At 37.5% G+C, this 17,582-nt stretch overlaps 1 protein-coding gene across 2 annotated transcripts; it reads right to left on the reverse strand.

Annotated features, from left to right (window-relative positions):
• Positions 1-1,993: 1,993 nt before the first annotated feature.
• Positions 1,994-17,317, reverse strand: WASHC3 (WASH complex subunit 3). 2 transcript variants are annotated; one of them, XM_066319937.1, is made up of 7 exons: positions 17,236-17,317; positions 15,139-15,237; positions 12,841-12,906; positions 11,503-11,631; positions 9,804-9,911; positions 6,514-6,578; positions 1,994-3,753 (listed from the first exon to the last, which is right to left on the reverse strand). In XM_066319937.1, exons 1-7 carry the CDS (start codon positions 17,284-17,286, stop codon positions 3,669-3,671), a joined length of 603 nt encoding a protein of 200 aa, XP_066176034.1. In that variant the 5' UTR covers positions 17,287-17,317; the 3' UTR covers positions 1,994-3,668. The 2 variants fall into 2 exon arrangements, with proteins under 2 accessions (XP_066176034.1, XP_066176032.1); XM_066319935.1 differs by having other exon boundaries at positions 9,804-9,914.
• Between the last annotated feature and the right edge of the window lie 265 nt (positions 17,318-17,582).

Raw genomic sequence — 17,582 nt, forward strand, 5'->3', positions numbered from 1 at the left:
GTTTCTTGCTATGTAGCACTATGGAAAGTAAAACTGGCCTGATCACACACAGCTCAAAGTGCTGATCTTAGTGATATTCTCTTTTTCCAAGTACAGGCTATAGTTAATTTTTTTTTAACAGAATGTCAAACTATAGACTTACTCACTGGTGTAAATAACACACACTGGAAAGAAAAACAAGAGAAAGGAAGAGACTCAGCTTGGAAAAAGAACCATCAATTTTCATTTCAAATGTAGCTGAACAGAAGACTTGAGAGGGAACAGCTTAATGATTACAACTGCTAAATCAGGACTTTATAGTAAAGTTATCATCATGTCCAGATGTTGTTTTTGCCTTTGATAATTTTTTGAGGTTTTACTTGCAAAAACACAGACATACATCTAGTCTAAGGGTATCTACATGCATTGAAAATGCCCTGTAATACCATTAAGAAATGGACCTTTATACATTCTGCACTCCCATTCTCCTGCAATATGAGAAATATGGCGATGGGGTTAAAAAAGTTTGCTTAAATGAAGAATATATAGTTTACTAGTAGTATATAATTACTATTAACAGATGCATTCAGTGGTTATTCCAGCAATGCTCTACAGTAGTTTTCCTGCCTACAAATTGTAATACTGTCCCAGATAATGAGTTTAAATCCATCAAAATTTGAGTATATTAGATGTGTATTACTGACACTTCTTAATGTATACTGTATCTTCTAAACGTTCATTGCTGATAGAAGCTTTTAAAAATAAAAGTCACTTAAAAATGGACTTTTTTCCCTTGAAAGTATTATATATATCTGATTACTGTGCTGCCAAGCTGAAATACTCCCTCCATCTTCTGTTCCAAAACAGATAGCAAATAATGAGCACTTTGGAAAATTCTCTGCTAATAGTATTTAGCTTGTGTTTAAGGACTATCCAGCTTTCTGGGTTAGCACCACATCTCTGGTGAACTGCTGCAGATCAAGGAGCACTAGCACAGCTGACATAACTCAGTCTCAAACCAACCTTCCCATACTTAATAGCTCCTTGTGTCAGCGTGTGCCCTAAGCTGAAACATCTCAGATTGAATTTAGTTACACCTTAAGAGCAAAGGGATGTGTTTAGGAGCAGAAGAGCCTAAAGGGGTCAGAGGCACCGAAGGCAGTGGAAGCACTATGGCTGCTGAGACACTGAATGTAAAAAGGGATGGGTTTATCTTTTATTTCCTCCCTAGTTCCTCACAATTTAGACATTTAGATTTTTTCTGCGCAGTGTTTCACCACTAAACTGGGAGAGGAGACAAAGTGGCAAGATTTTTCTTAATGTTTCTGCAAGTTTATCAAAGTTACTCTACTCCAAAGTAAGCTTCTACCCTGAAAAAAAAATCCAATTCTTAAGCAATTAAATTCACAATCCCTGTTAATGAAACTGTTATTCTGTGACATATATAATTACTGATTTATTATCCCATATTTTAACAAGTATCTGTAGGCCAGAGGCTTTCTTTTTCATTCCACATAAAGTGTATCTGCAGTGGCGTAAAAGACAAATTAGAGGATTTTTTCAAACTAGAATTATTATACACAAGAAGTTTCTTTGGGATGTTAAACAGCAGAAGCTATACCTTCTTAAATGTCTTTTGGTAACCTTGCTTATTTGTTTAGAAAAATAATTAACTACTACGTCTCAGTTCAACTCTTTAAATAATGCTACTTCCCTGCATAGGTTCATGTCAGTTCAAAAGTATCAAACATATAACACTCATTGATTTCAGCCTTCCTGAAATTGCTTCTTAGAACAGTGGCTGTGGGATATTCAGTTCTCCCATAGTCAGAGTGCCACCTGGGTTAACTTTAACTCCAAACCCCAACTTCCAAAAGTCTTCCCTTAGGCTAGGAGGTTGATACAGCTTCATCAAAGTTAGTTTTGGGAAAACATGACTTGTAGAGACGTTGGAAGAATTTTCATTGTCTTGTTTAGAAGAAGATACAGGAATAAGATAAAACCACAACTCTGGTTTACAAAGTATAGCCTTTATTATACAGACTGCTTAAATGAGTTTTCAAATATAGATTTTAAAAATGAGTGTTTCAATATATACATTCTGAAATAATATTATCACATTTACATTTTAAATGCTTATTGCTAATATGTGAATATTTTCTTGTGTTTTGCCAAATGTTAACTATTACGTACATTTTAAGTGTTCAATAGTAATTAAACCATCATTGAAATGCCATCTCTAGTCATTCTCTAGTGCATATATGCTTTTGTAGAGATTCAGTCATTACTCTGATTTACAGGTTGTGGAGAGGATAAATATGTCTGCTAGGCTTAAATGTGAACTATGCTTAAATTACAGAAAAAAAACCCCAACAGGTAACCTACTGACGGGGCACAAATAACTAAGAGAGAAAGTATTGACTCAGTCATAAAGGCTAACAAACTTACATACTTGGATCTTCAGTTTTAGTCTTCTCTTAGTCACAGCAAGAATGTGAAATACCAGAAAGTTAATGACTGCCTGGCACACAGCATTCTGGTATCACAACAATCTGGGGAATTCAAACAGACTGTGAAGGATTTCATGTGGAACAAATTGTATTAATGAAGATTTTTTAATGAAATATCATTTTTGAGTTACGGAGTACATCAAGTAATTTTGAGGAGAATTTTGAGGGCACATAAGGCATTTCATATATTGTTCTTCACTGCATGCCTCAAGAGGTGCCAAGGTAGTTTTATCCTTATACAAACTGAATTTTAGCTTCTTTGCTGAAATTATCAGCAAAGGCACCAACTTGTAGGTGAATTCTCATCCTAAGCAAACTGCTCAGCCACAGCTTCTTTTGAGTAAGGCCAATAAAGTCAGAAAATGGTTTCAGCTGACCCATATAACAGTGAACAAGTAGTGAGATTCAATTAAATAATCTCACAGTCCCTTGCTTTTTTCCCAGTGTCATTTTCAAACCAACCTTGCCATGTTCGCACCTTTCTACAACTCTGCAACCTGAACTGGACAAATCAACTCTTCACGAGTAGCAGTTCGTTTTCAGCTTCACACAGACTCTAATGTGGCATTGAATAGCACTACATGCATTGAAAATGGATTAAAAATGGGTTTTAATATATTTTTCACTTGTATTTTAGTTCTTCTCAAATCTGAGTATCACTGATTTGCAATCACCACAAAAGAGCTGACAGATGTAATTCTTGTTCTTTTTCCTGCAGATATAGGCTATTGATAAAAAAGTACAGTTCATCAATGGAACACTTTCATGTTCCAAAGTTAACTTACCTTTAAGTTATGGGGCAGAAAGAAGGCAACATAGGTTAAGTGTGTTACACAGAAAATCTAACAATGACCAAAATGCAGTTTTAGAAACAAGGAGGTTTAGAGGTGTGGAATTCTTAGATCTCTCCAAAGTAATGTCAGCAGACTCAGAAACAAATCTGACATGATGCAGCATGAACAGTGCAAGGATCTCATGATTCATTTTCACTGAGGAAGGTTCAGGTTGAAACATGCTGCCTGTTCAAACTTTCCAGAAGAGAACATGCAGGATCTTAGTTCTTAAAAATGCCATCAGATAAACCATGTCACCCATGTGACGCACACAAAACCATTGTCTGCCAAAGCTCCAAACCCATGAGCACTTAACAAAGGTTTCCAAAGGCTGGAATCGATCTCTTCAGTCACTGAATGAAGATTCACTATCAGAACTGTCTTCTGCTTTGCCATCATCTCCCCAGGCAGGCACAGGGGCATCTGGGGTCCTGCAGGCAACAAAAACATTCTGTGTTGCACATCCAGCTGAGAACACAAGCAGCTCAGCACGTAACACCGCTGTCCTTGCACGACAACTGCAGGAACTTCATTGCCACAACATTTAACACATTAACTGTTTATGATTCACAAACTCACACCTTAGTGCTATTGCTTCACCGACAGCTGAAAGGCAAACACTAGAAACTCTAACTCACTGGACAAAAAAACCCTGTAGACACCAGTGTGAATGCATGCCTTTGATGCCATCAGAAATGATGACAGATCATTAAGAAGTGGCAAACACTTGTAGAAAGAGTTGAAAGCAGGCAATGATGATTAATTCAATTTTTTTTCAATCTTCAGAGGTTCTAGGGCCGAAAGGAACATTCTGTACACCATTGAGCAGTGTAAATAGTACATGAAAAAAATAAGACAGGAAATGAACAATATTGTATCCAACTAAAACTGCAGGGATAATTTAGTGAAGCAAAAAAGAATTACTCAGAGTGGAATTTGGCTAGAACATTGGGTTAAATTTGACATGCAGGAGCAGCCATGGGATTTTTATTGACTACAAATGATTAGACCTCTTGTATTTAGTTTCAAAGAGAATGTTTAGGATGGATCTTAACACTGTGGCAAAATGTTTGCTTGGAGAATCTATTGGAAATGAAGGTGAGAGAAGCAAGCCATCTAAAAAGTAACAAACATTACTGCCTGAAGATGCTGGCTCTCCATGGACTCACCCTCCTAATTACAAGCAATACAGAGCCTTATAAAGGCTGAAAGCAATGTAGAAAATACACACATAATTATACTTGGGGGGAAATGATATTCAGAGAAACTCACTTCCTGTATGACAATTAACATCTCTTGGATAAAATATTGCATTTTAAACTGGCAGTTGTATTAATCATCCTGTTCTTATTTATCTTGGGGGTATAGAATTTCTTTTCCAACATTAGTTCTGTTTAGTGTAATTTCTCTGTTGGGAATCCCTAAGGTAACTTTAAAGTGTTCCTAAACATTTTTGGTGCAAAGATGAGGAGTGTGTTAAAGAACTGCAGAAGAGCCTTTTCTCTCCCCACTGCACACCTCCAAAACAAATGAAGAAAGCGTTTGCTTTCTCATGCAAATACCACTTCACGGTATTATTCATTGTTTCCGTGGTAATGACAAAACAGAAGAGCTGTGCAAAGATGTGATCTGGAGAGACCAGTGCAAAACCTCTCATTTATTAAGACGAGGAAGATGGTGCTGAATTCCTTCAGTTCATGAGAGCAGGACAAATTCTTCTGGAACTGAAGACAGGCAAGAGAGGAAAGATAAGAAAGAAAAGTTAAAGATAGGTAAATTGGGAGCTTGATAGAACACGCAGTTACCAAATGCTGTGAAAAGTTGAGAAAGGAGCAAAAACTGAGCTGGAAAAGCCAAGAGGAGAGCGTAGAAACAATATTGTATCATTAGAATTAGCACATCTACAGCCACAAATAACCCATGCTCAGCCAATGGCAAGCAGCTGGGGGAGTCTGCAGTAAGTGACTGGTAAGCCAGCCATATGGACATTTTCCTAATTTACTCTGGGACTGAGGGAGCAGACCTAAGGAAGCTGAAGACCCAAGAAATGCCATGTGAATGGCAAGATACATATAAAAGAAGCAGCCTATAATATCAAGACAAGAAAGCAAGAATATTGAAAGGTCACCTCTGGTACCTTAATATGTTCCACATTATGCACCTTGCAAAATAATTAGCTTTCTTTAATCAGTTCTCAAACCAATATTATTTTAAAGAAAATCTGATTTTATTTTAGCATTTATAGAAAGATACGGACTTGAAAGCGCAGCAAAAAACACAAAACATTTAACACACATACAGAAAACCTATATTTGCTAAACCTATCTCCAACTTGCATAGGGTCTTTATTTTTTATTTCTCATTTAATCAGGGAAAAAAAAAAAGAAACAGAAAACCTGAGGAATAACTACTTCAGTCTTATCTAGACAAGGAAATAGCTGGGAGCTAAAGTGACTAATCATATGATTATACTTCAGGTTTATTTTATTTAACAAGTAGCTAGTTTCAGAATAAGCCTTTACAAAATGTAAAAAGACTTCACTGGAAAGGAAAAATAGACTTTTTAATACCCTGACAGTTTCTGAAAAGAATGCAAAAATATGTCAAACATTTTGATGTCTATAATGTAAGAATGAAAGTTGATTCATCAGTTTAACAAATTCTGTGAAATAATACAGTACAACTAAATTAAATGTCAACTGTAAAATAAGACAAAAATTAATGTTTATGGTCAGACAAGAAGCTTTGAAAATTACTATCTATTCTTAGTAGTCTTCACATCAGGTTAACTCAACCAACAGCCCAAATTTTAAACTGCTGACTTCAATTCACACTGTCAATTTTGAAGTCAAGTTGTACACTTCATTTACTGAGGTAATCTGGAAACAACTGTGTTGTCCCTCATGCATCCAGCAAAATAAGATTGAGTTTACTCTTACTACTCTAAAATAATGGTATTTTCTTATTGGAGTGTTGAAAGCAAGTATCTGGGCACCACCTCATAGTCTAAAGAGGCAGTGAAAATGGCTACTGACCTTTTATTTGAGTCCTCAATGCCAAATGCACATTGTCAAATGCTAGCTTGTCACTGCTATAGCTCACACCACCTTGAACAACCTTTTCTAACCTTTGTTTTTCCAAGTTTTTTAAACACACAATTGCACTGCAGCCCTACTGCACAAATTACTTACTCAAGAAGATCTGGATTCAGCCCCTCAGAAATCATTTTGTTTCGTATTGCCATTACAGGAACACCCTGTGTATCAGGACAAAGAATAATATAAAACTACTGGACACAAACAGGTGAGTTAAATAACTCAAGTACTTTTAAATCACACTTTCATATAAATTTATGCATGTCACTTCTCAAACAACAGCATGGAACAATAATTTCAGTTGCCATCAATATGAACCTAGAAACAAGAAATGACTGAGATTAAAAAGCCTTTTAATCCATTTTATATTTATGGCAAAACATCTAGAAAAAGTTGCAGGGAATGACTGGATAGATATATTTCTAATCCATGCAGACAGAATCATGAAACTGAAGGTATCTGTATGGGTAAGAATGAGGAGAAAGCACAAAGTAGCACAAAGACAGAAGAGAAATTGTGCTAGGAAAGACTTGAGCATCCTGGAGGTATACCCAAGAAAGAGGAAAACCAGGGAAGTGCATCTGCTACCACTCCAGAAGGATCTCTTAAGGCAGTGCTAGAAACTGGAGAAGTCTAAAAAGCATGGAGAAAAAGGCACACAGGACATGAGAACAGAAGCATAATTTATAAGTGATTTCTCTGAATACAACTGCTTGTGCAGTCAGGCTTGAATCTTCTGTGACTCGTGGACAGATTTCAGCCAACTATGTACGTGTTAAAAAAATTCCTTCCCTTCACTGCAAGTCCTTCCACAGCTTCTGCACTTTATTCATCAACACCTAAACATCCTCTTATCTTGGATCACATAACCAAGACCCAAGTCCTGTCACGAGATACATTCCAAAAAACTGCTCCTATGTTTCCACTAGAGCTGCTCGCAGGCAACTTGTTCTTTGCCATCTCCCCCTGGAAACCATCAGAAATACCATGTGGATCACTCCATGCCAATATAGGCTATGGGAAAAGAAACCCAAACCAAACAAAGATACAACTTCTGATTCAAAAGGGACGAAGTTACTGGTGGTCTAAGAAATTCTAAATGGAAAGTAGTGTAGGACTAGTATTTTTTGTCCAAAAGCAACTAAAATAAAGAGCAGCCATAACTAATGTTCCAGAGAAAGATGTGATTCTAGTGACAGTTCCACAGTAAGAATCACAATCAAGGCTTGTGCATGAGCACTGTGGAACAGCACACACACAGGTACACAGTTCTAGCAATCTAACAGGCATAACACCAAGAGAGGTCACTCAAATAGTTGCAATGTAATAGCTTGAAATAAAAGAACATCTCAGTATTTGAAAACTAATGTGCATTACAATGGTGAATATTTTGAGTATTTATTTGAGTATGTAATGATGGCTTAAAAATTAATTTATTCTGGTATGGATTTGGACACCAGGGATTGTGTGTCTACACACCATCTTGTACAAATGTTTTTCCCCTGCCTGACTGCTCTTAGGGTACTTTTCCCTACCTCAGAAGTCACTGATGAGTTGTTTATGCATCAACTCAAACCACGTGAAAATGGAATTGAGTCAGATCAGGCAAAGCAGAAATCATCTTTGATTTTCATCATATGGAACTTGGTATAGGACTTCTAAGAATGGGTTGTTTTTATGGTCACACTTGGAGTATGTTTTATTCCAACATTGTGTGCATTAAAATCTGCAAGAAAAAAATCCTCTCAGTACCCTCATATATCATAGATTCACAAAACTGATCTGAAGTTTAATCAAAATGCCCTTTTAGGCTTCTTATCTGAAGGGAAACAGTTAAGATTGCACCTCTATCTGTTTATAATACAATCAGGGCATTACAATTACTTTACCTTTCACGCTTTCCTAAATTTCAATCTGCAAATATGGTACTGCTTTTGTATGATTTCTTGGAGTACTGTTGAAAATTTTAAAAAGGAAGAATTTAGTATCCTCAACTGCACTCCACCAAAATGAGTTTGTCACAATTTTACAGAAGAGCTACTTTTACTGTAGAATGGTGCTCTTTTATACTGCAAACATTGTGAGTTATAAATACATTATCAATTCAAACAAATCTTCAGCTAGAAACTTAATTTGGGCAAATAAATGACACTAACTGAAATACTTGACTGGACAAGGAGACAAATTTGGCAAATACAAAAACCCACATTAATTTGTAGTATGTTAGTTCGACTTTCCTACCACACTGTTTACAACTGGCAGAGGAGTCACCAGGAACTGCCAGTACACAGGAGAAATGTGGAAAGTGAGATCTCACTCCTCTAGCAGTCACAAAAGAAAAAAATCAGAGTAATTAGACCATCCAGCACTTTCAAATCCACTTTGAAGTCTGGCATTAAATCAATACAGTAACATAGTGTTCTACTCTCTGCTACTATCCCACTGCTAGGTTTTCCAAATGGTTTGTAATAAGCTACCCATAAAGTGCCAATTTGTGATTCAAGTGAAAAATAAAGTTTGGAACATCATTCAAGGGATGAAGCAGACCAATTGTAATAATTCTCTGAAGACTGAGTGAAATCATGTAGTCTTAACATGAGCAACATTTTATTAATACCGTGACATAGTCGTACTTCCCAGAATTTTAATATATATTTTAGAGGAAAATTTCCACCGACAAATTGAAAATAAATTGAAATTAACTCTTTGTTTCCAATCTCATTTTTAAGTTTGTGAATGTAAAGCAACCTCTTAAAAATATCACAAATAATCTCCCACCGACCTTCTCATTTCTTCATTAGAATTTGCACTTGTTTAATGTTAAGATTACAGTCTTTTACTTCCTATTTATCTCTAGCACCACAGACAAAAATGTAAACAAAACCTGCATCATGAATAATGGGAAACTGGAGTGGAACCAGATAAGTGAAGCAATCCTTGTATCTCTATTTTGGTCCTTACAGAAATATCAAATACTCCTGTTCTGGACTATACTTGCAAAGCTGTATTCTGTACCCTACAGTAGAATCAGACTGTAATCAGTGTGTATGCAGGGAATGACTCCAGTTTGCCAGGATGACTCCACTTTCAGTGGCATCTTCTCTGCCTCCGGCTATTATCACTTTGCATTTACACATTTCACACCTTCAGTTCACAAGTCTACCAGTAGAATTTTGTAGAAAGATCTTGCCAGAAGCTGTCTGAGGGAATATATTACATTAATTCATTTATTAGAGAAATGTGCTAGAATACTGTGGTTTTATCCTACCTTAAAGATTGCTGTTGCAATGTATGTTTTCAGACATTTAATGTTCACTTACAGCTGTGTGGTACATTCCACCAAAAAATAACATCCTGGCCAAAGAATGACATGAGAGGTGACTTACCACTTGTACCATTTTGAGATATCTGGCGTATCTTGGATCCTTGGCCACAGTTGTGACATTTTCTGTTACTGCCTCAGTTTTCTGTAACCCTTCTTCTTGTGTATTGTTCTGCTGTATGTGAAAAACAAGCAAACAAACCTTTAATAGTTAGGTGTACACACCACACCCAGGGAGAGATTCCAATCCTTAAAGGTGGGTATTTTAGAGTAAAATGCAACTCTTCTTCATCAAGATTATTCTGATCTACACTCAGAAAATTAGAGGTTTGCTAGATGTACGAAATCACAAAATCCAGCTCTTTTGTTGTTCACTTTCTACTTTTAGATACAATTTTAAGTTATTGAACAATAAAAAACCAAAAAGCCCCTAATAACCTCGTTAAGTTGTATTTAATGAATAGCACAGTACTAAATGTAAATGGTCTTTTTATAAAAAATATTTATAAGGAGTATATCTCTAAATCTCCTCCAGTAGCCCAATGCCTTTTTTCCTCAAAATACTTGATTTCCTGACAAAGGTTTCATACAGATCATGTAAATTCTAAACTATAAATCATTATAGTTTAGAGTATAAATCATTACTTAAATGATAATGTAATGAAATCAAAGATTCCTTGAAAGTATTTAATTTAAATGAAATGAAAAATAACAAAAAAGTTCCAGGAGTATTAAGTGAACAGAAAACTGTATTTTTTCTATGAAATTAATCACTTGAAAGTAGCATTGGGAACATCTTTTTAGAAATACATGAACTTCATGTACTTAAATATACTTTATATACTTTAGTATCTGAGTGGAGGAACATTTTAAAGAAAATGAACTCATGGTGAGTCATTCTCCAACGTAGCTGGAACAAGCAATGCTGTCCAGTGTCTCTCCTGCTGCTGCCTGCAAATCAGAGTTACAATCTTTGACAGGCAGGCAAAAGCAGCAGAGTGCTCCAGCTGTTGCTTCTTCACAGCAACTTCCGCCAAATAAGAGAAAGAGCAGAGACCAGAACTGAGGATTCCATGAGCAGAAACCGTAAGAGGAAACTGGGAAATGAACTCCATCTACAAATGGGCCAGAAAGCCTCGCTTAAGTTAAATGGTGATCACGGGATTTAAATGTCTGGGTTAAAAAAATTAACCAGCCACACATATTAAACTCCCTAAAATGTCAAAAAGTTAGTTGTAGGGATAGTATCTTAATGCTGATTGCTTGTAAGAAGCTGACATTTTCTGGACATGGAGGATGATATACAGAAATCCTTCAAGGCAATAAACTCTTTAGAATAAAGCACGCTATAAATTCCAGTTTGAGCTAAAAGCTCACATTCTGAAGAAAGGAGAAAACTGTTGCAATGATGTGATTTGAACTGTTATTTTTATTCATGACCTTCCCAGCCCCTTGATGTAATTCATGTTCATATTTTTAGTGTGACTGAAGAACAGGAAGGAGAAATTTAGCATTAGATTTGACTTGGTTCTAATTATTTAAGTCACGTAGTTAAGAAGGGGTATAGCCTTTTTTGTTTTAAGTCACTTGTTAGAATAGTGCCAGGAAAGAAAAGCCTAGTCTTAAGACTTTTATATTTGACTGCTCACTTCCAATAGACTTGCTTCTTCTCTCTGCTTCAAATTACATTAAAAACTTGACCTGGAGAGCTCTATGCCTTCAAGGTATGAGTTACTGTATGAGTTATATGCTTCATTACTTACTCCAGATTGAGGTGATCCAGCTGTCTGCTGGTCTGCAGCAGCCTGTGCCACAGGACCATTTGCAACACTGTTCACATTTGCACTGGATACTTCAAATTTGACATCTTCTAGGCCAGGAATTGATGATAACTGAATGCAGAAAACATCAACAAATAAGCAATGAGCACTTCGTGAGACTACATGTACAACAAAATCTGCAGCTTGCTGCTTATCAGTTATTGTCCAGGTAAGTTTTACATTAGTAAAATGGTAACTTTTTTCCCCTAGTTTTGGTATTTTGATTGGGGGGAAAAAAAAAATCTTGCTATTCAGCTGCCTGCTACAATAAAAACTTTTACTGTTAACACAGGGTTGCAGAACAGGAAAGGCTTCCACACCTTCCCAGCATTTTGCTATTGCACTTATCAACCACATGAGAGCCATGCAATCTCTGCTACCTCCCCTAGAATGAAAGAAATCATGGCAAGAACAGCTCTATCACCTAACAGATGGGAGACTGGTTAAAAATTTTTCAGTTTTCTACATTTTTCACTTTTTTTAAGTAAATGCTGTGAATGGATATTAAACACACAACAAATCTATTTGAAGGAAATTCTATATAACGTGATTATAAAGAATTCTGCAAAAATCATACGTTTGGATCACTCCTAAACATTTTGAAATAAGTAACAGATAGTAAGCTCTGTTTGTATTATTACACTATTTTTTCCCCACAAAAATTTCCCTGATATTGCCTCCATCATTGTTGAAAGGAGAACAACTTAAAATTTTATAGTGGGTGATTTACTGACTTTGGGAATTTGTTGGTTTTTTCTTCTAGTAAATGATATACTATATTCCTATATAAGACCATAGATTATATCCTTTTGTCATTTCAGCTAAAGAAGATAAACACATTTACATTAACTTGGATCCAATTCAGGTCACATTTCAATGTCAAAGATTTACAAGGCTTCTATCTAGTTACTTATTTCAGCTGAAGTCCTTACAGTCCAGTAACATACAAAGATACTTTTGTTTTACAAAGGTGGTAAGAATTTCCTTATCAGAGTTTGTATGGCAGAAAGTGCTCCTTTCCTGTTCCACATGCTTAACAAACTCAAATTGTCCCCTAGGTACTGTTGGTTCCTTTCTTCTGTATCAACTCCATATTCAAATGTTACACAGCATAAGGAGCAAGGCATGCAAAGAGAAAAATTTTGATATCAGGATTTTATATTAGCTCCTTCAAATCGTTATGAAAACTTACTTGCTCAATTCAAAGTGTAAAAAGGAAAGTACTTCACATAATCTAAGAGGCTGTTACTGTTACAAGATGAAGTCAATACCCATACAAACCTTCGCATCCAGAATATTGAGCGTGGTTTCAATTTGTTGGATACGGAGAGACAGCGCCGACAATTTCTACAACAGAGAACAATCAGGATGTGAAAACACTCCCCCATGCACTTGGACATATAAAACAGTTTCCATCTAGTTAAAAATAATCACTTTTGTCTTCCCCCTGCTGAAGGCAGAGTACAGTGTAAATGAGATTATCATATTATGAAATTATTGAAGTATTGACAACTCTTTTTAGTACAGTAGCTACAGTGGTACAAATTTTAAATAATTTTACTCTGCAGTTGGTTTTCCCAACTGAAGACAGACTGTGTACAAAAGAAAGCCAGAGTAAATAGGGTATTACTGCAGGAAACTGGAGACTAATGGTAGACACTGTAGTCTCCCAGTTACCAAATGATCTTTCTTCAAAACTTTTTCTAAACATGGACGATGAAAAGCCATGGTGTATGTGTATGTAACTGAGCAAATACAAAGAGAAAATCTGATAATTAATACAGCACGTGATTCAAAGTCCTCTACAGTCAAAATCCACAATGAATCAGAACTAACCAGACACTTTATATGCTCCAGGTGCACCTCGATCAAATTTTGACTTTTTTTTTTTTAAAAACAACTTAAGTTTTTCTAAATTACTCCATAAGAACTGCCAGTCTTTTAACTAATCACTACCATACTCCACCAGACCTGTCCAAGTGAAGTTGGCTAGAGTGCTGGCTGGCAGACATGTACCATTCTGACAGCTTTCTGGCACCTTGGCAAGATTCTGCCTGGCTCTGAAGCAGAACTTTAACACCCTAAGAAAATGGCAGTTCTGCCAATATGCTAGAAAAAGTAGAAGACTGACAGGAGTTAGTCTTTTTGGATAGTGCACTGACTTGTTTACAGATGGTCCTTTGTTCGTGAAGAGGAGTCAGTTCCTATTGGAAGGAACTATGTGTCCTACATCTAATTGGGTAAGGGGGAGGAAAGATGTACAAAAGACAATCATGCAATTTTATGCGTCTATTTGACCAGATAAGAGCCAATAAATTCAGAGTTAAGGATGGTGTCAGCCCTGAGTTTGAGTTCCTTGGCTTCTGTTGACTTACACCGCAGATGTAGTGATGTTTTTTATGTGACCTTTCACACTCAGAACACTTCGGTACTTCGTGAATACGAAAAATTTCTCAAGGACTATATAAAGCAACTATTTCGTCTCTTGGGTAACAACACATTTTGGTTAACTAATAACTGTTTTACTAGGCAGACTTCACAGCACTGCTGCATGCTCAAGGTGGCTTTAAATATACATGTTCTGACTCCCACAGGGCCTGTGGAAGAGGGAATATTGAGATCAGGTGACAACTGCAGTTTTGGACAAGTGACAACAGCATCATCAGGCGGTTACACTGTCCCACCTATCAAGTTACAAGAAGTTTAAAAATCTAAGAAAATTTTTTTTTCCTCTGAAGCTCCATATATTCATGTAGTAGCCAAATTTTATACTTGTCACGGGTCTGGCTCTAAACTTCACCAATAAATAACAGAATTTCTCAGATTACATGGCTTAGTCTAAGTGGATTTGACTGCTGCCCTAGCTCAGCTGGCTAGAGCTGTATAGCATTCTTTGTTGAATAAACTAAGGAAAAAGTATAAAAAACCTCCAAAGACAAAAAGGTTACACTCAAAGCCACATTAAAAAACATCCTTTTTACAAGGAGGGCACTTGTCCTGTTCAGTGGACAATTCTAAACTTGTCGGTCTGGTGTATTTCCATTGACTCGAAAGTCATCACATAAACTTGCTAATCCTAAATACACATAGTTTTTTACAGGAAACTGAAGCTAAGGGTTACATGTTCTATAATAATCACTTGCCAAAAATGTCCATTTTTCAACATAAAAACTATATACATTCAGTGCTTAGTGTATCACTCTTTTAAATTAAAGGTGATAAAATCTAAAAGTCAGTTTTGATGCACCACAAGAACATGGCATCCTTCCTTCACAACAAGATAAGAGCCAGAGGTGAAGCTGCTCAGAATAAATTTCCTGCATCAGAAAGTTCAAAGACAGTTCGAAATGCAAAAGTTTAAGGAAACAGGATTGAGTGCAGCACAATGAGGAGTTCATGTGGATTTCTTGGAGAAAAAATCTGTCTTAAGTACTTACACAAGAGAAACCTCGAAAAGAAAGCAGACTACATTTTTTGGTTTAAGCTACCAGTATTACTGCATCAAAAATATTTAAATGAATGGTCCCCATGTCTTGAATTTCTAAAATTGTATAAAGGGACAGCTGGGAATAAACATACCTCTTCACAAACAGTAGAAAAGCGGTTGAGGAACTGCACTGTGTGAACTACAAACTGGTTTAGAAATGCTACAGTTCTTTTCTGCTGAATAGCAGGAACCTGCATTAAAAACATAAGAAAATTAGGTCACACATCAATATAAATTTTCACATTTGGATCGAAGTATCTGTTAAAATGCACATTTTTTTAGAAGAAATTATTTGGAAATCTGTCTTATGCGTGCCTGCTGTGAATGCATACCTACACAAGCCATTTTCTAGTACACATATGCATTCATACAAATCCTTTGCCACGAAAACTACTAACATGATAGCTGAGGATTTACATGACACATAGAAAAGGCAACAAGACCCAAGAAATGAAGGACTGCTATCTTAAAGAAAACACCTTTAGACAAAATTGTGATAATTCCTGAATATCAGTATTAATACTTTTTAAAAAGAGTGAAGAAATTAGAATCTTTCCTTCTGGAGTTTAAGAAGGAAAAGCAAACTTGGCCAATCATACTAATATTCAGTTACAACCAACACCACGGCAAAACCTGAAGTGTAGTGATGTTGCTAAGTATTTAGTGGCTACCCGACTGGTTCTCATTTTCAAGTCCAGACTACCTACCAAAAATCATCCTCCAAATCAGTTTCCATGCTCACATACTTTTCAGACTAAAATGCAGCATGTTTACCAAAAAGAGTGGTGGCCACATTGTTACACAGAGTTGGCATGTTTATTTAAACCATTACAGAAGACTGGAATCAGGAACTTTCACACAGAATTTTATGTATAAAATTTTAGTGACCAGGGGTAATAACCTCGGACAATTGCTTTAAGTCTTAACCTTCACAGAGGAAATTAGCCTAAGAAATTGGCATTGATTTAAGTGAAAGATTTACAAGGAATATTATTATTATTATTCACTGCACTTTTTTTGTGAATACAGTGACTCTCTGGTCTTCACCTCTTCTTTAGTCGCTGATTTATCAGTGCATTCCATGTGCAATTTGCTATGGGCATCTTAAAATATCCTTTTTGTGAGACTTTTGTTGCTATTATCTCAAGCCCTCAGCCTTTGCACTTGTACAAGAGCATCTGCTGAAGCTCAGTTCTGCAGTTCCAAAATTTGCCAAGCAGTGCTTATGACCTTACCAGAACTCTGTGGGGTGGCCCAGAGCATGGAAGAATCACTAGGTCAGTTGAACTGTCCTGTCCTTATGCTCTGTATTGAGGAAACTGATTTATTTAAAAAATACGGATATTGGTCTAATACCAATATCCAACTATGACGGACAAAGACTATCTAACAGCTTGAAGTTAGAAAGTGTCTGTTTATTACGACGCCAGGCAATGTGCAGGATAGCTCCCAAATATACACGCAATTTACAGATGCTCACAGGGTCTTTTTATGGACAGGAGTATTGAATACCCAAAACACAAATGCATATTCATAACTCTGGTCCATCCCATTCCCCGCTTTGTATGGTAATTAGGCAAAAAGCAATTAAGCGTGCGTAGTTTGTTCTTTGAAATGGGTCGGTGGTCCTTCTTATGGGGTGGGGTCTCAAAATGATGAATTAAGATGCGTCTTCCTCGCTTTGACTTTTTAACCTTTTAGTGTTGGTGACACCTGGATCCTGTTTTCTTAAGACTATCTCATTTATGATCACATTGTATTCTAGGAGTCTACTGATTACGTTGACAGGCCTCTTGATTTATCAGTTCCTTAAATCCAGCTTCTATTAAAAAGGGAAGTTTACCTCAACAACATCTAGTTAGCAAAGGGAAGTCGACCTCAGCAACATCTAGTTTTCTTCAAAATTAATGTCTTAAAACTAAATTTAAAAAATAAAGTTTCTGCAACGTTAAAAGAAACGAACAAACGGCTTAAGCCTTTAAACACAACGTCATCACTGAATTTGAAGCACTATGAGTCTGGAAATCAGCTGGAGGCACGCGTAAGCCCGCTGGCTCCCGGCTGCGAGGGCGGCACGGTGCCGGCGCCGGGAGCTGCCCTGGCCTGCAGCCGCCGGGCCGGGAGCCGGGGGACCTCCAGCACCGGGGCCAGCGCAGCCGCCGCCGGGGAGGACGAGCGGCAGCCCGTACCTTGGTGAGGTCGATGCCGGAGCCCACGATGGGCAGCCCGTCCTCGTCCATGGCGGCGGGCCGCGGCGGGCTCGGCCCCGCTCCGCAGTGCCCCCGCTGCGCAGCTCGGCCCGGAAACGAACGGCCGGCTCGGGGGCGGGCCGCGCCTCTGCCCGCGCTTCCTCATGGGAAACCGAGTCCCCGGCCGCTGCCCTCACGGCCCGCCGTGCCTCGGGGAGGGGCCCCGGGGATACACCCCGGGCATGAACCCTGGGGATAAACCCCGGGATAGACCCCGGGCATGAACCCTGGGGATAAACCCCGGGGATGAACCCTGGGGATAAACCCCGGGGATAGACCCCGAGGAG

This window comes from Sylvia atricapilla, chromosome 5 (genome assembly GCF_009819655.1).
Source record: "Sylvia atricapilla isolate bSylAtr1 chromosome 5, bSylAtr1.pri, whole genome shotgun sequence".
Lineage (NCBI taxonomy): Eukaryota > Metazoa > Chordata > Aves > Passeriformes > Sylviidae > Sylvia > Sylvia atricapilla.